The sequence below is a fragment of the Tympanuchus pallidicinctus genome, unplaced genomic scaffold (genome assembly GCF_026119805.1).
Source record: "Tympanuchus pallidicinctus isolate F22 unplaced genomic scaffold, pur_lepc_1.0 scaffold2, whole genome shotgun sequence".
Taxonomy (NCBI): domain Eukaryota; kingdom Metazoa; phylum Chordata; class Aves; order Galliformes; family Phasianidae; genus Tympanuchus; species Tympanuchus pallidicinctus.
In genome coordinates this window covers 41,991,034-42,013,409 of record NW_026294721.1, presented here as the reverse complement: position 1 = coordinate 42,013,409, position 22,376 = coordinate 41,991,034, and the positions used below count along the sequence as shown (strand labels likewise).

Genomic DNA, 22,376 nt, shown 5'->3' with positions numbered 1-22,376 from the left:
GCAGCTGGTACTGAACTCAAATGTTTCCTTCAGTGCCACTGCTGCAAGTGGAAAACAAATACTGCTGACTTATTATTCTCTCACATTAAACTCTTGAAATTCATTTTTCACTGGAGCAGGGAGAAATTCTGTAAAAATAATGCTTGTTTTCTATTACAGTCCATGTGTTACACTGAATTGACACCTTACTTCTAAGATAAACATTTTTCCATATTTGAAAGATAAAACAGGCACCTTGCTAAGTGGGATTAAATGGCGTTAGAAAGACAACATAACCACCTTTTTTTTTTAGTGAGTGGGACAGTTTACATGCTTTCTAGGAAATAGAGTTTTTTTTCTCTAAAGCATGTATGTGAATGATCTGTTTCTAGGATGCTGGGTGCTTAAAGGCTGCTGAGTACCTCCCACTGATTTTTGAGAGGATTTGGGGTGTTTTCCTTCCTTGAGCATACAGCCTTCTGTCTCTCAATTTGGACAAAAAAGGGAGATCTCTGATGATGCTTCATTTTCTGATTTCTTCTGATTTCTTGGTGACCTTCTGTGCCCCAGAGAAGAAGTAATTTTGCAAATAAGAAAAGTTATAGACATATGCCTGCTAGGAATTGGATGGAGCCCAGCTCATCAGGCACAGAATGCCAAGCACCCTTCCCGCAGTAATGACTTTATGGAATTAGAGCCTTGGGCAGGATTTGGAGGTAGAGGTGAAAATTGCCATATCCCTCAGTTGTCTCTTCCTGGCCTGTGGTTGCCCTAATTTGTCTGAACATATTAGAAGAGCCCGCTTTGCCATTAGTGCCAAGAAATCACAAGATTCAGTGTAAAATCCCTTGATTTGGAAAGAAGAGCGGTGCTGCTCGCAGGCTGGTTTGCTGGGAAGGGAGTAAGGCATGATTACGTGTTTTTCCCTCCCTTTCCAAGGCTTTGGATGCATCTTCTTTTATGAATCTCCTCTGTCACTTCTTGTGTGTCACTTAGTGTCAACTGGGCCTTTAATCTTTCTGGAATGAAATATGATAAAGCCAAAGAGACTGAGAAGCTGTTACAAAAGTGGGAAAAAAAAAAAAAAAAGAACAAAACCATGGCAATCAGGGTTGTATTGATGAGTGTTTTGTACCCTTTCCTCCCCTGAAAATTTTTGTAGGCTGATGTCTGACAGTAATAGATGGTTGAATGGGTGTTAGTGTTTCTAACCTTTTTAGTCCAAATTGCCTTCTTCCTTTAAAGTGTACCGGAATGAGAACCGGCATATTTCATCTTGAGGCCTTAAAAAGAAACTCAAAATGCCAAGTACAGAGTATGGTTTTGCTGTCACTATGAAATATGCTGAAATATATGTGGGAAAGATTTTTTTTTTTTGAGCCCTTTTTATTTTTTTTCTTGGCAAATTACATGGGCTGCTGCCACCACTTTGTATTTTCAGATTTTGGGTAGAGTTCCTCATTTTGTTTTTTGTTGCCTTTCCCCAGGTGGCACTGTCAATTTGTTCTCACCTTCTTTTGAAGTTTCTGTGCTGGGTAATCATGTGTTTTGCTATCCCCCATCCAGGGCACTGCAAATGTTTAAGGAGACTGTGGCACTTAGTGGAGTTAGGGTGCTAATGTATGTTTTCTGCTGCGTTCCCCCCTCACCTGTTATCTCATGGTGCTTGTATTTTTGATGATATCCCAAAATGCACTACACTAAAATGAAGTTGCTGTTAGCAGCCTGAAGCATTTGGGCTTCTAACCCGAATTTTCAAACGTTGGTTTCAAACATCCTAGTTGTTTCGGATCCTGACTCAATTTTGAAATGCCTCTTTGTGCCGTTGCTCTTATTCTATGTAGCATGGCCAGGATTGTCCCCAAACCCAGAGAAACTATTGATTAGGCCAGTGTGACTGCTTGTTGAAAGGCACGTTGAGCCCGGTAAAGGCTTTTTGTTGAAAGTGAGGAGTTGGATGCTGTTCAGTGCCTCTCCTGGAAGGCTGCCTGCTCTCACAGCCCTAGCTACCTGTGATGTCCCCGCCAAGCCACCTGCCTGCCAGCAGTCAGGCTGAGGACAACAAAGCCATTTTTTTTCTGTTAAAAAAATTATTTTTCTGTGTATCTGATAAAACTAGTTGCTTGCTGTGATAACTGTCTTCTTTCAACAAGAAAACATGAAAATGTCCCAGCCCTCTGGATTATCTGTTATCCAGCAAACGAATCTGATGAGCAAATGTATCAGCTCTTATTAATCTTTCCATGAAATTAAAGAAATTATGGAGCTTAAGGCAGTGACTAATGAATCAATTTTAATTTATGGGCTCAAATAAAATCCTCATTAAGCCTGACAAACTGTAGCCTCAGGTAAACACAAAGCATTTCCACTGTGGAGCTAAATGAGCTCTGTGCTGGATGTTGTGGCTTCTGCCAGAAGAGCAGCAGGGTCAGAGGTCCCTTGTCTTGTCGCAGGAGGCAGCAGCTTGGAGAAGGTAAATGCAGTGGTCCAGCCCCTAGGAGATCTGCTTCTGGCATGAGGAAGGATAAATATCAAAGACTAATTATATTTCTTTCTCTCCCTTGATTGTTTTTTTTTTTTAAAAAAAAAAAAGTGAAGGAATTTTTTTTGCCACTGAGTCATTTATAACTAATGCAAGCATGTTGACTATGTATGAAAAACTACTATTTTGTTTTCTAGACAGCATATTTGGTGAACAGTTCCTTTTCCTCTCAGCATTACTGTTTCCAGCCTCTGCTTAGCTCTAAACAGCGTTATTCAAGATGACTGTTTTTGTGGGAATGTTTTATAAATATTTTGTAAAAGCTATTTATGTGTACCATAAAACATAAAATGATTACTTTGCCACAAATGTTGTTGCTTTAGGTTTTGCTTTTCATTTGATTGAGATGCTGATATTTGAGGTTAGTTGGGGTCAGTGTGATGGGGTTTGGGGTTTCAAGAAGTAAAGGACCACACACTCATTTTTGTGTAAATCTTTGGTTTGCTTTTACAGAAATGCCTCCTGGTGCTGTAAGAACTACTTGGAGGGGAAGGGGTTCTGCCACCATATCTCTTCCCTTTCGAAAGAGCTGCTTCTTTATTGTCACTTCTGAAATCAGAGCACATTTTGTGCACAGGAAAAAGAGTTATCCTAGGGGTATGGATTAGCTGAAATTGAGTTAGCATGCAAGAAAATGGCAGCCTAAAAAGCAGTGGCAATAAGCTGATGTGATGCATCAGTGTTCGCCATCAGCCTGTGTGCTCTCCCCTGGGGAGCTTCCTGAGCTGATGATGAAGACTCAGTTCCAGTATCTTCTCTCCTGTTGATGCTGTGCCAGAAGTCGTGCCAGACTTGTCTTCTGAACTCTTTTTTTTTTCTTTCTTTTTTTGCTTTTCAGATGCAGTAATCGGACCCAATGTGCTGTTGTGGCCGGCCCTGATGTGTTTCCAGACCCTTGCCCTGGGACGTACAAATACCTGGAGGTTCAGTATGAATGTGTCCCTTACAGTATGTATCTTGATATATTTGCATTTGTTTCTTTAACAGAGAATTAATTTAACGTTGAGAATGATCCAGCCTTGAGCCTGTCTGTTCTTGCCTTGGGGGCAAATGAACACTCGATGACAAACTATGTGCATCATATGAGACAGAGCTGATAAGATATGAAAAATTGCCTTCTGTGCAAAGTTTGTGCTTACGTTAAAAACATCCTAATAATGCCCCATGTTTGCCTAGCTGCGCAGTGTTAGAGTTACAAGTCACCTTCTGGAAAAGCCCCATTAGTGAAAGCATACAGTAAGAATGAAGCATTATTGATAGCTTATAACTCCGCTTTCCAGACTTTCATTCTTGCACTTGAATGACAGTGCACTTTGTGCTGACCTATGTCTTTTTAACAGATGACATTTGATAAGTGCCTTAAATACAGTATTGTATCACTAAGGAGACAGAAAGATAATGTTTTGGGAAATTTGTTTTTTGATGGTAGAAACAGCTAATTTATAAGCTTCCAAAGATATGAAGGCAAATTGCATACTTGCCATTTAGCCTGAATTTTGGAGTGTAAAAACACAGATATGTAAGTTTACAGCAATATGTGCTGAATGGGAAATGTCAGAGTTGGAAAAAGTGAGGTGTATCTCAGAACTTGCTTTCTGTGGGAACCGAATTCTTAGATCCAGTTATGGTCCTAGAGAGTTGAACCCTCATCTCCGAGCAGAGGGGTCCACATCCTTTGAGGGATGGGTGCACAACTTGTCTGTATTGTGTTTTTCTACACAAAAATGTGGAGTTTCTAAATGTGGCAAGGGATTTTTTTTTTACGGGGTGAGCTATTAAACTCATGGAAAGTGTGACATCAAGGGCTTAAAGTCTGCCTCAGCAAGCTCATACCAAGTGAGCTAGCTCAGGCAGACCATTTGGAGGTATTCTGCTCTAAATGAGGCCTTTCATTGTACAAACAGCAGTGTGTATGGGGAAGGTGGGAGGGGGGATAGGTTTCTTCTTATCGTAGCAGGTTGTATTTTCTTATGATTTGTGATTTGCATGAGGCATGCTGTTCCCTCCCGAGTCTGGACTGGTAAAGCAATAGCCATTACGTAGTACCCCTCTGTAGCCTTTGTTGCATATAAACAAAGAGGAATAGTGGTGCCTTGTGAGAAAGGTAATATGTGGATATTGTGCCCTGAGGTGTTAATCGGCCTTGTGTACAAGATGTAAAATAACTCTTGAGAGAGGTTGCTCAGTACAAAACGTACAGCAGGGACTGAATGTGTTTTAATGATCTGGATGAAATGAGGAAAACAAGACCAGCAAGCTGAACTACCTCTACAATTAAGTTAGTGGCTTTGATGACCACTTGCTTTGTTTATGAGTCCAAGGTACTGCCTACGAGAGAAGTTAGGGTGGAAAATAAGGGACAAACATGCTGTAAATAGGGATTCTCATCTCTTGAGTTTGCTGTTCTGTACCTTTCATTGCCTGGGAAACTTTGAGTCAAATCTTAATGAATTGTTACTCGGTGTAGCACCATGGAAGTTGGCTGGTGGGACTGCATTCATGGCAGCTGTGCATGTTCACCTGTAGCAATGTAGTGGGAAATGTGAAATGTTCTCATAGCCTTGACTCTTCCTGACTTTGTTACTGCCTTCCACTTCTTATGGGGAAGGGTGAGGCCTGGCACAGGGGATTGGCAACGCTGTATCTGGACCAAAGCTGTACCTGGTGAATGAAATCTATTTCCCCCTTGGTGAGGCCTCTCCCATTTGCCATGGTTCAGCTGGGTGCTGGAAACCAATTGGGTTCTTATCACTGAGCCCAGGCTCTTCAGCCTCCTGTAGCCCAGTTTTGGTCGCAACCCAAGTCCTTGCAGACCCAGTTTCCTTGGCACTGCTGCCTGCACCAAACCACACTTCAGCGCATGGCTGTGGGAGAGGAGCAGACTGTTGTCTCCCTTCCTCAGCCACTGGTGTTGGCTCCACAGCTCTATGCACCAAGCCCTTGGTGAGTAGCAGCACCAGCCATATGGCCATCTCCTAAAGACTCAGCAGCTGCATAACAAAGGAATTAATATTTCAGCAGGCACTTAAATTTGTGTGCAATTTCAGCTTGCTCCATCAGGTTGAATGCTTTACTCCTTAAGGTTTTAGTAAATGGTGAGATGCAGTTTAGCCAAGTGCTGGCTTAGAAGCAGAGGGGAGCTTGCATGCTTCTCGACAGAGCAGCATTTAAGAGTCATCTTTAGCAGATGTTAGCACTGACCATAGATGCTTACCTCAATGAAGTGCTAGTGTATACGCTGCCTTGGAGAAAATGATGGAACTTTAAACTCTGGCTTGGGTCACTCATTTCTCTTGTGGTTTTATGTGTTTATTTTTAATTTATTTCTTAGTTCTTCCACTAACATGGATCATTTTCAAGAATAAAACATCCCTTTTCCTCTCAGGAGAGAAAGACCTTTCTTACCTTCAGTAACTATTTTAAAATGCCCTTTTTACCCTCCCTGTGGCATCCCTGTGTGCTCACTACAGATGCCCCTGACAAGGAGAGTTTTGTGAGGCTGCAGTTACTCTCAGCACATGGGGAAGATAGAGATGACTACAGAGACAGTTCCATCCTCTCCTCATTTTCCTGGTCCTGCAGTAAGTTTATGTGATGACAGATGCTGCCTACAAAAATGGATGTCACAACAAGAACCGCCAGTCAGTTTTATGTTGATAGACTTGAGTGGCATGAGTTACTGTATTTTTCTGGTATCAGAAACAGTTACCAAATTTTTTTTTAAGTACCACTCCTTCTCTTCTGAAATACCAAAATCCTAAATCCAGTTTTCTTCCAATTGAGTTTTATTGTAACAGTTATCAACCAGGGCAGCTTCTCCATGGTCTTCCATTAAATATGTGGTATTGTAGACACCATTGCCAAGTTGCGGAGACGTGGCAAGCTGCAGAAGGATGTCTGAAACTGCACATTTGGCTACATTACAATGTGTGTGTGTATGAGAAGCCCACTTTGTAAGGGTTCCTGTGACCCAGTGTTCTGCTGTTATTTCTCAGCATATCCCTCTCCCCTTTTCCTACAACTGTTAAATGTGAAACCTGATGGAGGTGATTTTGTGAAGCTGGGTCTTACTCTCACTAGATATACTTTGTGTATATCTTCTTCTGGTGCTTTTAAGCCCTGTTGTCATCACTACAGTGCATCTAGGAGTACAATTTTCCTTATTTCATCTTTGTAATATTCTAAGGGACTTCCCATTTTACTCATGAGCCAGTGCAGGAAACAGATGAGAAGTTTATCCACTGCTATGCATGGGACTGGTGACAAGCAAGAGACGCCAGTCTTGCACGATCAGTGCTGATAGGAGAGCTGCTGAGCCAGTTGTCATTGCAAGTAGCCACATTTTTTATTTATAATCTGATAAATCTAGTGTGCTGGCTTTGCCTATGCAAATATAGCTTTCATATTGTATACTTGTCAGCTCAAGCCATCTGTGTCTCAGTAGTCCTGTTTGTATCTCTGAGATGGAAGACGCATACCTCAAGCTCACTGAGCTCCTTCCCTCATTCTCTGGAGCACCCATGCTATATACTGTGGTGACATTATTTAAAAGAGCTTGGGGCATGGCCAAAATACTGTTCTGGGTTGGTCAAACCTAAATTCAGACTGGGGAGATTTTCTGATTTGTGGACGGTTGTTTCCCACTTTCTTTGACTGAAACTGGGGATCGTCAGCACTTGGATTCTATTCATGCTTGTAATACGGTATTAGTTGGAAGTGTTGAAGTATTTTATCTGTTCGTTTTTGCCTATAGACAACCACACAGGCTCCCAATGTTGTTGTTGAAAAGGAAATTTTGTTTGCTAGGTGAAACTTCAGTTTTTCCTGCATTCCTGTCTCCTAGGTTGTAGGTTCTGGAGTTAAACAGAGAAACTTGTGCACTATTGTCCTTTAAAACTGAGCTGTTTTACTAAAGAGTAGGAAAGCATGCAGGAGGCTGGAGATTCTGATGCACAGAACAGGACAAAGTGGAAGAAAGAAGGGAGCTCCACAGGGACAAGCCTGTTTGCTGCAGTGATCGAAAGGAGGGAGCGTGAGCCATGCCCTGGGCATGGCAGGGGCTCACCTATCATATCATGCTGATAATTTACCTCTTCCAGGCAACAAGTCTACTGATGGGTTTTAATATTGGAAAGATCTATTCCAAGGACTATTTCCTGCAAGGGAAAAATGTTTGTGGCATCTGAGAAAGGATAAATTGTCCTTCCTTTTCATTCCTCTGGGTAAACAGGCTAATAAATGTTAGGGAAGGATTGAGTTTCTTTGGGGCTTACAGACAGTTTCCTAGTTTCTTAGTGCTAACAAGGAGAAGGAACACAACTCTGGAGTGTTGTTCACCTCTTTTTTTCTTAAGTTTTTTTTTTTTTTTTTTTTAAATATGGAAGCTGAAATCACATTTCCCAATTGCTGTATTGATAGAAGGAAAGGTCACTTCTTTGCTAGAAATATTCCTTTTATTGCAGACGGAAGAGTAGATGGACTCACATATCAATAAAAGTGAGGGATGGTGTGATGTGGGAACAGAATTCAATAAAGTTTTATTGTATCACAAGTGGGCTGAAGTGCATTTAAAAACATTAAATGAAGGCTCACAATATCTGCTCTGCTGGACCTTAGGGCCAGTGAATAGACAGATAATTGAATAATGACATTTTTAAGAGAATACAAACAGTAGAAAGCAAACTGATATTTTCATTGCTACAAGATTGCTGGTGAAAAGGGAAAGGGGTGGAGAAAATTACAGTCCGAAATCAATGTAAGGAGACCACTTTTTTCAAAGAACACTGTTCTTAATGATTTCTGGGGTGCTGTAAGACCCTCTAGGCTTTCCCTTTTGCATTTTATTGACACTTTCCCCGTTGTTGAGAAGCAGTGCTTGCCTACGTTGCCTTGTTTTGTTAAACAAACAGGTTTGCGGCTTCTCCAGTTTTATTTTGCTGTATTTTCGTTCTTGCTTTTCCCAAAAGAACTTCTCCCAGAGCCTGTGGGACAAAATGCTGGGAGGTTAAGAACAGCCCCTGGCACTTTGGTCAGTGAAGAGCGAATTCCCCCCTCTAAAGCCAGGCGTCCTTTGTTTTAGGGAGTTAAATAATTGATTTGCATGCGTGGGTTAGTAACAATAACAATAATAAAAAAATAACTAAGCACCCATTATGAATATTTCAGGGCAAAGAATCTTTACTTTGTATCCCGCTGACAAATTGCCTTTCTTCCAAGGCATACAATTTCACAGGCATTGCAGCCAAAACCCCTTTTTTGAATTTGCTGAAATTCTCAGCTCTGCTTGTCTCTTCTTTGTCAGAGGAAGCAGAAACAAAGGACCTGCTGCTTCCCCTATCAGCCTCATTTCACTGCTGGCTTATGGGGAGACTGCACACATACAATGGCTGCTTGGAAAGCGCCCTTAATTAAAATAACCTGATATTATGGGGCTTTGGGAACCTGGAGTCTGTTAGCCTGGAGGCTGAGCTATCTGCATAGGTGAATGCAAAGTTTTCCAGTGTCTCATCACCCTAATCGTAATTATTTTTTTTTCCTTGCATCCAATCTGAATCTTCTCTTTTTTAGTTTGAAACCATTTCACCTTGTCCTGTCACAACAGAGCCTCCTTAAGAGACTGGCCCCTTCTTTCTTATGGTTCCCCATGCTTCTGTGAACGGCCACCTCCTGCTGGCTCTGGTCGTCTCTGTCCTTTTCTCTGGGTGGAAGGATGCTACTTCATGTCCTCCTCTTGTGCCAGAAAGTGTGTACTTTTGTGAAAAGTCATTTTTCTCTCACCCACTAGGCTGAGAGTGTTGAAAGAGCCTCCATTCCCTGAAGTGTTTTGTCTTTACAGTGCATGTTGGTTCTGTATTTTCACATGCCCAACAGGGTGTGTTCCCCTTTATCTTTGAGTCGTTCAAGCTTACTTATTTGAAAAGTCACTGTGGTGCTTCTGCCACTCTTAGCTGGATTAGATCTATATTGCTGCAGGGGAAAAATGTTGGACTCTGTTATAGCTTGGGCACCCATGAGCTTGTCAGCTGATTGCGGGTGTTGTATTGCACATTTGCTGTGAAAGTTGGTAGGGCCATCATTTGATGGACATGTATTAATGCCGCTTAGAAAAATAGCTCTAGAGCTTACCAGATGAACAGATTGTTAGGGAAGAGTCACAGCAGTGAGTAAGTGCACGTTCAGTCACATGAATATTTGAGACTCACTTCTCTGGCCATCCTATTTTGAAATTGCACTCCGAATTAATCATGGAAATGAGGTAAGCCTTGAAATGAGGTCTGATATTGGAGCTGAACACCTACAAGCTGTAGCTGTTGAAGGTTTTGCACTCAAGCCCACCGAAGACCTAAAATATTAGAGAAGGTGGGAAGGAAGAGTTTAATTGAACCACTAATAAATAGAAGGATGCCACAGACCTCTGTATATTCCTTTTGTCAGTATAAGAATTTTGTTACTTCCAGGCTTTTCGTTTTTCAATCCAAAGAAAAAATATTTGTTTGCAGCAGCATTACGAAATGGCTTTTCTAACTCAAGGCTGAACTAGCCTGTTCCATGATGAGCTATGAGAGGAGCAGCCTGCAGCAGGCTCTGCGACGTGTGGGGCTACGTGCCATACACATTCCACACCCACAGTATGAAAGCAGACTTCAAGCAAGAAAAGTGGCTTTCTGCTTAGTTATTTTTTGAGAGAAATTCAGATCTGCTTTTTTCCATTTGTTTGGAAAATACGGAGGATCTTTTCTTTCTTGTGCTGTGAAAGTTTGAGTATCCTAGTGACAGATTTAATTAAGAAGAAATTAGGTTTTTCCTTTCCAATTAATACCTAAGTAGGTGTAAAGTGAAATGGATACCAGTGACAAGTTTGCAAGAAAGAAATTCATGAGCAGATTGAAGGGAATACAGGGGAGCATGGAAAGCATGACACTAGTTTAATATTGATTACAGTTTTTAGCAAATGCACCTGGGAGAAGGTTTCTTTCTTTTTTTGGAGAATCTGAAAAGGTTTCTGTGGTAGAGGAAGAGAGAGTGCATTCATGTCCGTATCCCCACCATCATGTAATGCTCACGAAATTTGCATTGCAGAGGCCGACACCTGAAACAAGTTGAAGACTTCATCATGGATATGTCATGTTTCTCACACTGAGTGTTGTTCTTGATGCAGAATGTTGTCAGTTCTCCCTAAGGCCTCTGTGATTGGTTTCCATTATGGAAGCTGGAGATGGAAGACTGTGATGAATAGTGTGATTTATCTAATTTTATGAAGATTATGAATCTAAGGGAGTAACTTAATTCCTAATGTGACTTCAGTGCACTGTTTATTCCTTCCAATCTTGTCCCATAGCAGCTGATTTTTGGTGAGAAAGTGTATACTGTTGCTCTGGGTTTAGCCATTTAAACTGAAATTTGCTTTAAATCTTTAAATCTATTGTCTGAATGCCTTTTGCCTTTGGGCCTGAATCAAAGGTCATTAAATCACTGGGAAACTTTCTTTCAACATCAGCAATCTTTGGGTCAGGTTTCTAGTAACCTGAGGCTTTCTGAAGTCATTATTTTTTTCATGAAATTCATCTTTGTCGCACCCATTTCCAGCATAGTGAATACCTGATACTATCTCAGCTAATAATGGAAATTGTAACCATGCTGAGCAGAAAGAAGAATGAAATTCCGGTTGAATTCCTCAATATACTAATAATCCATTCTCTCTCCCACCTGAGTGACGTACAATTTCATATCCAAATAGTGGAACATCTTTCTAATTTTTGAAATATATTTGTATTTGGTTAGCAAAGCTGGTGAGAAAGCATAGCAGTTTGACCCATGCAATCATGCTTATCTGTAAAGAAAGCACTGGCTTTAGGTTGTTTGTACCACCCAGTGCTTCTCTTCTATTTCTGACAAGTATGCCACTAGATATTTGCCACCAATTTGCTGTCTAAACATAACCCAGTACCTCCCAATTTTCTCTGAAGAATGCTGTTGTCCTTAAGAGGAATATATTTCTTTCCATCTTTAATAACCTATTGTCTAAATTGCGCTATTATGCCAAGCACCCTCCAGAGACGCTGATATAGATTTCATACATTTTATAACAGATCTTCATGGAGATAATACTTATATTTCCAGATTTTATTCCTATTATCCTTTCATCTCCCTCTCAATAAATACTGCAAAGGCTTCTTTCATTGATGCAAGTAGTGTAAGGAGATTAGGACCATCCTTGCCAGGTGCTATTAAAAATCCACAAAAGAAATGAAATACATTTATTGGTTTTTATTCTGGCCAATGGGGAGAGCAGAATATTTCTATCCAGTGGTTAGTTTTAGGATTGAAGTTCATTTCTTTTAGCACATGAGGGAGGAGAGGGCGAGAATGTTGAGTGTATTAAGGTAAATCCCTTCAGTGCGCAAAATACTGAAACGCATCTTTCCGGATCTAAAAATACAACTTCGTTGAGTTTCTTTATATTGAAAGGGCTCCCAGGAAGAGAGCCAAATGGAGCTGAACATATTACTTTTTTTACTCATTTCCTCTGCTTTCCTTGCTAACAACGTTTCCAGTCAACTTTTAATAACAATATAGGTCTGCGTAAAACTGTAGTACTCGCATATACCTCAAACTCTGGCAAAGGAAACAGAAACATGGACTGCACGGTGTTTGATTTTGGTTAGCTTCTCTCTCTCTTTTCAAGAGTAATTAAATGCTGGGATTTGTGGGAGTCTAAGGCAAAGGTGCTCTCCTCAAGGCATCCTTTTGCAAAAAAGAAACAAAGCAACTTATCCCCATGAGTTTTTCTTTTCTCAAAGTAACAAAAAAAAAAAAAAAAAAAGCCACCCAAACCACATAGCTTGTCATAGACATGAGCTGATGGCGGGGCAATACGGAAATGCTGACTTGCAGGTGGGCTCATGCCAGCTTCCTGGCCTGTTCTCAGAAGTGGGATGAAGACCTCAGCTCTAGAGCCAGACACCGCCTGGCTTTAGAAAGATTGTTACAGGTTGCTCATGAAGGGGTTTCTTTGAGGTGTGTCTGGCTTTTGGGGTTGGGGGGACAACAAGCAATTCAGATTAGATTTGTTCCAATTACTTTCCCAGATGAATGTACTGCTGAGGGTCTAAACTAATCTCCTCCCCCAAAGTCTTTTTTCCCTCCATGGGTAACTTAAATATGTCTAATGTAGTTTTAAAAAACGCCTTAATCTCATTTATCTTTAATTTCTCTGTTCCGCTCTACAGGCCCACATAAAAGGATTTACATGGAGTATTTATCCCTTCCAATATCGAAAGCAAATTCCTTTCCAGACCTCAAATTTCACTGATAATCCTCAGAGATACATAATTTTAATTTACCTTGCAGCAGATGACATCTACCTGGTTTCTCTCTCTGCTTCTCTGAAGGTATTATTCAGCAGTGCCTCATTAACTCTCTGCTTTTTCTCTCTCACATGGTGAATGGTCTGTCACAGTTAAACTATTGTTTTTTCCCTCCCTTAGAGCACAGGATAGTTCTGCAGAGGCTGGAGCTCGCACATTCCTGTATAATCCACCCATCTCTTCTCTTATCACAGCACAAGCAGTGTCAGGCCTTTGTCCTTTCGCTTTAAAATTTAATAATTGCACATTCTTCAATTTAAGCTCCTTGCTAAGGCTTGTGGGACCACACAGACACGCACACACCTGAAAACTTCAGGAGCCTCGGATGTTCCTTTCTGCAAAGTAATGGTTCTGCTGAACAGGACGGCAGATATTGCACTCTGTGGGATTTTGAAAATGAGACTGTTGCATTTCAGTGCCCTAATGAAAGCTGAGTTTCCCTTGAAATCTGCCTTGAATGTCTGTATATAAAACGCTCAGAGTTACTCTGCCCTTGTTACTATTTGAAGCAACCAAAGGTGCGTTTAAGTGCCACTCTCCATGCAGCCTGAGCAGACAGACCCATGTTTCTGCAACAGAATGAAAAAGGGGCTGTGTATGCATGTAAATGCAGACTCAGACTTGAAAATATGACCCTGAGGAGCTGAAAATTCAGGAAATGATACGTAAGTGATGTTGAAGATTTTTTTTTCATTATTGGTAAGGTTTGGTGGAAAGCACTGAAATTGTGAGACAAATGGCTGATACTCTAGCCTCGCTTAGGGGAGCAGAAGAGAGTGGCTTGTGGCTCTCACTGGTGTAAAATTACACTGTATCACTACTGGTGGTCTTTCTCTTATCATACGCTGAAATTAGTCCTGCTTCAAGTATAATTGCATTTGTATCCTGTTGCTGCTCCAGGTATTATACTTAGGTTGGCAGCACCTGGAAAAAGAAAGACTATTAGTTGATACTCAGTATGGAGCTAACATAGAGGCATCCCATATTAAAATGCAGCAGTGAAAATGCTGTGGTATCTGAGCACTGCCAGCACGTTTCGCATGGTGTGTTTGTGCTGCGTGGGATGTGTTACGTCTGGGAAGTCTGTAGGCTGTATGGGCACACCTGGGCTGGCTTGGATATGGACAGGGAGATGGGATGCAGAGGCACAAGTGGTAATGCAGGAGTCAATTTGCCAGGCAAATGTGTGTGCTAGCCACAGTGGTAGCACTGATTTCAATAGGGCTTTTCCTTTGGAGACCAAGCTTAAATGCTCGACCAGTGTTTGCATTTTATGTATGCTATATACAAATAGCACAAACGTAATTTAGAGGTGACTTTACATTTAAGGCTGGCTTTTTGAAGAATGAACAAGTCGGCCTTTGTCCATTTAAAGATTTACTCAGAAGAGTGAACACATGCTGTGTACATTTTAAATGAAGTCAATAATTAAATATGTTCCAGATGACTGTGGTGGGGGGGGACACAGTGATTTTCATAAAGTGACAAATCTGTGTTCTGGTGCTTTGAAAACAAAAAGTCAGTGTTTCAAACTCAACCTATTAAAAATACATCCTGGTTCAATTGTAAAGCTTAAGTTAAATTAATTTCTTAAGTTTAAAAACAATCAAAGACTGGAGTTAAGATATATTAAGTTATAGTTGTCCTTGAGCACATGCTTTTGATGAGAGCCCACAGAAACACCTGGAAGTTTTCTTGTTGACTTGGAAGGTAATTTGGATATATGGAGTGAAATAGGGCAGTATTAGGATCCACGTAGCCTTGGTTAATAAGCTGGATGAGTCTGGGGCTTCAGATTTGTGAGCTGAGAAATTTGAGCTGCAGTGATGTTAACAGGGAGAGACATTTCCAGTGTGAAGGAAAGATTTTTCTTTCTCAAAAGGGACTATTCCGTCCTCCCTTCTCCTTGCAGAGACAAAAATTAAATGACTATCAAAATCTCAAACCAGGCCTAATGTGTACAAGGCAACAATTCATTTTTTCACTTTATCTGAGAAAAATAATACTTTCCTTTGTGTACCCCTGCATTTTAATAGCTCTGTTGACACAGGGTCAACCCCTCTATCCAGTCATATAAACGTTTAGCAATTTGTTTATTAACTGTTGGAAGCAAAGGTGCCAAATTATTAGGCTGTTTTTGCTTGGGGCAGATGCTGATTCCTTGCAACTTGCAATTCCTTGAGAAATCAGGCTTTCAGACAAGCATGTGTGTGCCCAGGGACAGTTGGTCATCGTTGCCCATAATGTATGGAAAGGAACAACAAATTGCTTTGCAACGCTTCTTCGTATGCACGTTGATACTCATGTTAAAAGGGGTTTCACAGTCAAAGTCAGCCCAAATCTTATCAATTATGAATGGCTGCAACAGATGGCACATATTATTGTTTTTAAGAATGAGTGATACATTTCAAATGAGGAACACATGTTGCTCAGCAGCTTTAGCTGCCACTCCTGAGACAGGAACCAACTCCCTGACCCCTTCTTCGCCTCCACTTGTTGGATAATATCCTATTTTAATAACCCGAAAATGGAGACCATGAAATAGTGCATGATGAAAAAACTGTGAGCAAACATCAATTCCGGTGTAAGAGGATCCTGCTCTTTCTCAGTTTGCTGGGAGCTGCACCTGTCTTGGCAAGGGTGAAATCTGTGTTTGCAGCGCAAGTAGCATTCAGCCTTTCCCAGGGGGCCTTGGTTAATGAGTGTCCTGCGTAACTTCTTACCTGAAGTTTCAAGAAGTTGGTGCACTGCCACAGCAGGGGGCCATCTGGTAATCAAAGACCAATGCATGACACTGATGAGTACTGTGTCAGGTGTGTGGTTTTGCAGAAAATCTGCGTTTTCCTTCATTAAGCCAATTTCACTTTCATTCTTTATCTGTGTTGCACAGCTTTGTTTTAAAAATAAAATGATTTCTCTAAATACAGCACATGAAAGATTGTTACAAGATAAAAGCACGGCTCTCAAAAAGCAATCGAGCTGATGGCAATGCTGTAACTCATTTGCATGCAGATGATTGCAGCTCAGCAGTCCTCAGAAGCTGGACTAACATCTTGGAGACTACGTTCTCTAAGTATGTGCCTATTTTTACTACTGACACAAATATCTGTGCACATGCCTCATCTGGAAACTGTGTAACTGAATTAAACTGTGTAAGCGTTTACAGGATCAGTGCTTAATTTGGTGGAGAACAGGCTGTTAAAAATCTTCATCACTTCTGCAAAATACACTGCAAAAACCTTTGCCTGCTATGATATGAAATAGATCATTAAGGCACACATTGCCAGAACAAATGAGCCAAAGGTATTTTGTGATAGCAGCCTTTCAAAAATAAAATCACAAGCATTTGCTTACTTTCTGATTTATAAAATTGCTACAGCGTGTTGACTGAAAATGGGAGTAGAAAGCGTGTATGTTCTACCCCTGGCTTTTTAAAATTCACACAACATTCATAATACAGCAAAATATTCATTTCTGCATCTTTAAAACCAATCATATTAGTTATTCCCCTGCTGAATTTAGTGCTTATTCAAATGCACTCTCTGCTCTCCTTGAAAAGAAATTCTGGCTCAATTTCTTTAGCGCAAAGCCCTTCCTTAGTGCCTAGATAACACAGTGTTATCTTATTCTGTAATGCTTCACCATACAAAGCAATCTAAAACCCAAGGAAGCATGCCAAGAGACACTGGGCAAAAAGCCCTTACATAAAGTTCGAACTTCTTTCCCTTAACAGTGCACCATTTATGCAGCTCTCTCTTCAGGCAAAGAAAATAAATCAAAATAAAGCTCGGAAGTTAACCAAGAAGTTTCTCAAGTACTGTATTTGGTATTCATTTTAACTGGAAAAAAAACCCAAAACATTTTATTTCACTTTTATCAGACAAAATTGGAGGAATTCTGCAGTGCTTTTTGCTAACCATGGGACAAACTTGTATCACGCTGTCTGTCAGATCTGCACATGGAGGGTTTTCAGTGAAAAAGCCTATTTAGTCTTTTTGTGGTGGGATTTGATGCTCTATGAGTCTTCCTCATCCTCTGCAGGAGCATGGTAGAAACTGTGTGAGGCCCAAATGGTTTGTGTTCCCTGGTCTTGAGAGAGAGAAGAGGCAGACTTAGATGTGGGTTCCCATTTCAGCCAGAGTACATCAGCCTGCATTTCCTGCCACCAGCTGAATCTGGCTGCTTGAAACTGCATAAAACGTGCATGCTTCCTTCTTCTTCCCTCTCTCGTGATCATCCTCCCTGTGGTGCTTTCATTCCAACGAGTTCCTCTGTTTAATCTGAAGCCAGTTAGCTGCGTTGTGCAGACTGCAGGCACAGTAAATCTGAGCAGGCTGCCAGGCTCATCGCAAAGCAGGATGTGTCAGAAGGAGCCCCAGGTAGCCAAGATTTGCTGTTTTTCTTACAATATCAGAGTCCATGGAAATTGAATGTATGAATACCATTAAACAGTGTGGAGATGCAATCTATCTGAAGAGAGATTATTTATCACTTTTCTTTCTCTCTGCCTGAATTCAGGGAGGTTTTATTGAAAATTCACCCTTCCTCTCCCCCTTCTGTGCTCTTTCCAATTCATTTCTCAGATTCTTACTCTACCATAAATATACCAGCATGGCTGTGACTGTGGCTTTACAAGATTCAGCCTTTTAAATCCAGTGTTCTTCTCAGTTGACCTTGCCTTTCAGGAGCAGAGGGTCTTTTGGAAGACTGGACTGCAGGAAGATGTCAGCTTGTAGAGCACTGAATTTACTACTAATCACTCAACTCAAACTTATTTTAATAACTTACTGTGCCGGCAGAGTTCTAAAAGTCAATTCAGTCATAGGAATGCAGGATTAGCCTAACTTCATGCTCACATGGGTTTTGTGGTATCAGTAGTGTGTTTTACTTTGGTCAATCAATAGGGTCAAGAGGTGAGAGTTTGTCTGGTTTATATCACTGTTTGCTTGAAGTTGAATAGGTAGCCAATTAAATTTTCCAATATTGAACAAGAATAGAGTGATAGTGTCAGCAAATGGATATTAAATTACACGATGTAGAAGTGGCTACAGATGATTCATGGCAATAATATGACCCAGTTATGTGTTTATCGCATTCAAAAGACAATTGTGAGGTTGATTTCATTGCCAAGCTGCATGGTAGTTAACGATCAGAAAGAAAACCTCAAACTGAGAACAACTTCTGTTCTAAATACAGCCCGTCGTTCTGAATTTCAGAAGTTCCCAGGATGAGCTGTGTATGTGTAACGGATCTAAAAATAAGGAGGAATATGCTTTATTGAAGACTAGTGGAATATAGTCATCGTAAAACTATTCTTAACCTACAAAGAAAAATTGTATGCTAAAATGGTCGGCTTGCTTATGAAGTGCATGTGGCTGTGCTGACCTACAGCTATATGTCTTCTGATTAACAATGGCAATAAATGAGCGTCCTTTCAAAATACAATTTTGAAACCTACAAAATTAGCAGTAGATGCCAAAATTGCTACTTTCTCTTCAGACTGGTGTTTTTACTGCGACCATTAGTTTTAAAAATGTCAGGCAAGCTCTTTACCCTAGTTGCCTGTCCAGTCTCACTGTTTTAAAAATTCATTGTGCATGTGATAAACAGAAGTTGAAAATTTAATTTACTGTGTAAAGAATTGGGGCAACAGTTGTTCATAAACATGTCAGTTAGAGCCTCCTTTTCATGGCCTGCAGGTTTTCTTTTAAACAAAACAGTAAGAATTGTTTTAGGTCTATAAAGGCATTGACATTAAAGCTCCAGAGAATGGTGTGCTACAGAAAGTAGTGAATTGGAGAGACCTAAGAGAAAATTAATTATAGTTATAGTGTTTTTGTCCCTTTGATTTTAGGTTTTATTATGTGGCTTGTTAGTTCCATTAAAAAAATAAATATGCAAATATCTCTTGCTCTAAAACACATTTTGTTTGAAAAGCCAGAATTCCTTTCACATGTTAATTAAAATCTAGCGGTGTCCCAGTGTCTCTTTTCACTCACTCCTGCAGCAGAGACATTTTTGTGGTGGTGCACGGCATCTCTGTAAACACCCGCAGCAAAGCTGGCTGCTCTGGGTAGCAAGCAAGAAAAACTTGAGCTTTACTTATCGTTGTAATTGGAAGGGACAGGGCCTTTTGGGCAGGCTTTAGCCTAATTTGGGATGGGTTTAAACAGGGAAGAGAATTTCAGTTTTGCTGCTTGAGCTTTCAAGCCATCTTCTTACCCTAAATCCATACACCAATTGTTCTATAGTTTCTCGGGGAGATACTTGATCAGTCAAGCTTGTACCAAGGCAAAGCTTCTTTACTAGTCTAGAACTGAGTGGAAGAGGCTTTCCAAAATGTAAATACTCAGTCGAGTGTCTCTACAGCATGCATTTTAACTCAGAGCTCTGAATGTTTGTAACAGGCACACAGAAAAAGTGTTTTTAGAAACTGATCGTGTCTCTGTAAAGTTTAGTCTGCAGGAGGTGATGAATGCAGCTTTGATTGATGGTTGTCCTGCTAAAGGTGCTTTGCAGTGGACATTCCAGACTGCCTGAGCTATTCCTGGCTGCTCAAGTGAGTGAGTAATTTTAAAAGGATGAATGAGAAAAATAGCAAGCTTGGCAGGTGAACGCTTAAAGTGAAATAATAGAAAATATAATCTTCCATTTAGTGTGAAATCATCGCTATTTAGAATTTTTGGACGTTCTTTCTCTTTTTGTCCAGAGAAACAAATTCTTGAGTCTTTCACTGCTGATGGAGCAGCATTTAAAACTCTTGTGTCTAGTTACTTTGGGTGGAACTTCACTAGATATATCGATGAAAAGATTTCAGTGGTGCTTAAGCAGATTGACAAAATAAATTTAAGAGGTCTATCCCCGAGATCTGTGCATCCTTGACGTAAGTGTAGAGAGCTGAATTATACTGGCTGAGATACATAGAAATAGAGTAACCAAATGCCATCTGATTGCTGTTTGTCTGCATCCCATCATTTCTTTTGCTTCCTTTTGGGCTCTTTGCAAAATACTGAAGTTGCCAACATTGATGTGAACAAAACACTGGCTCCTCCGTTTCTCATTGATACCTCTTTTCCTGAAGTGAAACTATTATTTTAACACATGAAAGTCCCTGCAGAGCCAAAATTACAGCTTGTTCATTCTGTTCTTCTGGCTTCTAGTGGCAGAATGAGGCTGCAAAATGCAAGCTGTTTGAAGTGTGTGCTTCAAGGGATGCTCTGGCTTGCCACATAGCATGCTGGGGAAAGGAAAGTTATCTGTGGTGATGAAGATCCTTTGGATTAATTGCACTTACATGTTTTATACTTTGGTCAGAAGTATTGTGCTGTAAGATGTAAGGAGGATAAGATGTGCAGGGGATTCTTGATTTTTGTTGTTCCTGTTCTGCTCTTGCTTAATGTCCTGACTCTCTTGCGATGCCAGATAGGAAACAGCATTTTGGCTTCACAGCATCATGTTGGTGCTACTGGCTTCATTTCTAATAGGTGCAAGATCTTCCACCCCATCCTTTCTTCTGATATTACTTATAACTGAAAAAACAGACACTAGTAATGTACTCGCTGTTCTTCCTTCGTAACTGCAAACTGTTTTGGTCATAACAATTCTCCTTCTTTTTCGCTTTAAAATATCCACTGTGTACTCTGTGTACCCACCCATACTTCCCATCTCCAAATCACAATATATAGAATTAATCATGGAAAAGCTATGAACTCTCTGTTCCTCCTTTGTTTGCCCTGAAACTGCAGTGCAGTAGCCTATAATGATGCTATTGATGGTTTTAATTTTGGCAATGTCTGAACACGTGTTGTTAAATTTTTGCTCTGAATACACCTTCATTTATGTATAGGTGCTTGTATAAATGCACCTGTGGGGAAAAAAAAAGTGTTGTTTTAAAAGAATTTTCAAACATTTTAAAATTGCTTTTTAAAAAAAGAAACATAAAATGTGTTTTTTTTCTTTATATTTTCCTTCCAAACATGCACTGAAAACTGCTGAACAGTGATTCTTACATTCTCTGTGTGAAAACTGTTCTGTACAAGAGACTTCATGTGTAACAGTGTTGAAAATCTAATCAGGATTGCTTCATGGAGCTGCAAAATCATTGCTGGATAAAAAAAACGTAAAAGGAAAGTGGAGCTGTAATTGCCAGAGAAGGTCATGATTGGAAATGGTGTGTTGACTGGATGTGAGTTGGATGAATTCTGATGGTCCAAAAGGAAACCTAGTTACGCCCTAACCTGTTGGTTACTATTTTCCATTCCAGTTTTCCACTTGTGAAATGTAGTCATTATGTGACTAAAGGTTGAAAGACAAAGCAGAAATTCTGATTACAAGCTCAACATTCTGCACTTTCCAGTCCCTGGTGTGATGATATTGTGTACAGCAGTGCCATTTTCCTCTGTCAGCTTGGTGAGCTGGAGTCTTCCCTGATCTGCTCTACAAATAAAGCCCATGTTATGTGCAAAGCCCAAAGTTGCCTTTAGATTTATTAACAAAGAAATAACAAAAAGCATACTGAATCACTCCCAAGATTCCTTCCCAAGGACTTCACTGCTCGGAGTTGAGGTCCTCTGGACACTCAGTGTTCTTCATTTATCTTTGGTGTGAGCAATATGTGCTTTGTAGAGCCACTTAACCCTTTCACGGAAAGAACTGTATGTCATACTGGTCTTTTTTGGGTGTTTATTTTTTGTTCTCACATACTCTAAATGACTTTTGGTGTAATATAGATTTTTTGGTGTAATATAATATAATTTTGGTGTAATATAGACTATAGGTTGCATCTTGTTGGTGACCCTTCACCTCCCCTACCATCACCAGGAAACTAATGCAAACTGGAGCAGCTCTGTTTGTGTCAAATTGAAGGCGAATATCAAGCACATGACTTTTTCCAGAATGAAATGGGTGCCACTGTGTAGACATCAAAAAGGAGGGAGAAGGAGTACCAGCATAAAATTAGTACAGACACATGTCCTGAGGCTAGAGATGGGAAGGACAGTGGCATAACTCGACCAGTTTTCAGTTGGGTCATGGCTCCAACTCCATTGAGCAATATCCCCTTTCCCAGCCCCAGCTGTCTCAAGCGGTCTTCACAATTCATCACTACCAGTCACCATGCTGTCCCTGCTGGAGATGAAGGCTGCCATCTCCTTGGCCATCCCTGCTGCTGGGATGGTACTGCCAGCTGATTTGTGCACATACAGCTGCCCCAACAACAGGGTGCCAGGGGGAGCTGCTTCTATGTTCTTGCCAAGCATTGTAGTGGCTTGAAGTGTATCCAGAAGGCAATTGGCATTTTGTCCAGAGCACAGGCCATGGCCTTCCTCTTGGGATCTGGCTTGTGGAAAAGGGGAGCAGCTGTGTTGAGCACCAGCTCTAATCTCCTGGTGATTTTCCAAAAAGCAGCCTACTCTGGGAGTTTAACCTTGTAATGACTGAGCCCAGGCCCAGCTCTCAGATGGAGAGAAACAGGCTTTCAACAAGCTGAA

The 22,376-nt window shown here is 40.7% G+C and overlaps 1 protein-coding gene across 11 annotated transcripts in view; it reads left to right on the top strand.

Annotated features, from left to right (window-relative positions):
- The window catches only part of ADGRL3 (adhesion G protein-coupled receptor L3), a 488,842-nt gene that overhangs the window by 273,584 nt on the left and 192,882 nt on the right, over positions 1–22,376 (top strand). For all 11 annotated transcript variants that reach the window (XM_052682231.1, XM_052682224.1, XM_052682227.1 and 8 more), the window contains exon 5: positions 3,360–3,469. In XM_052682231.1, the coding sequence (XP_052538191.1) occupies positions 3,360–3,469 (110 nt within the window). The remainder of the gene's footprint in view (positions 1–3,359; positions 3,470–22,376) is intronic.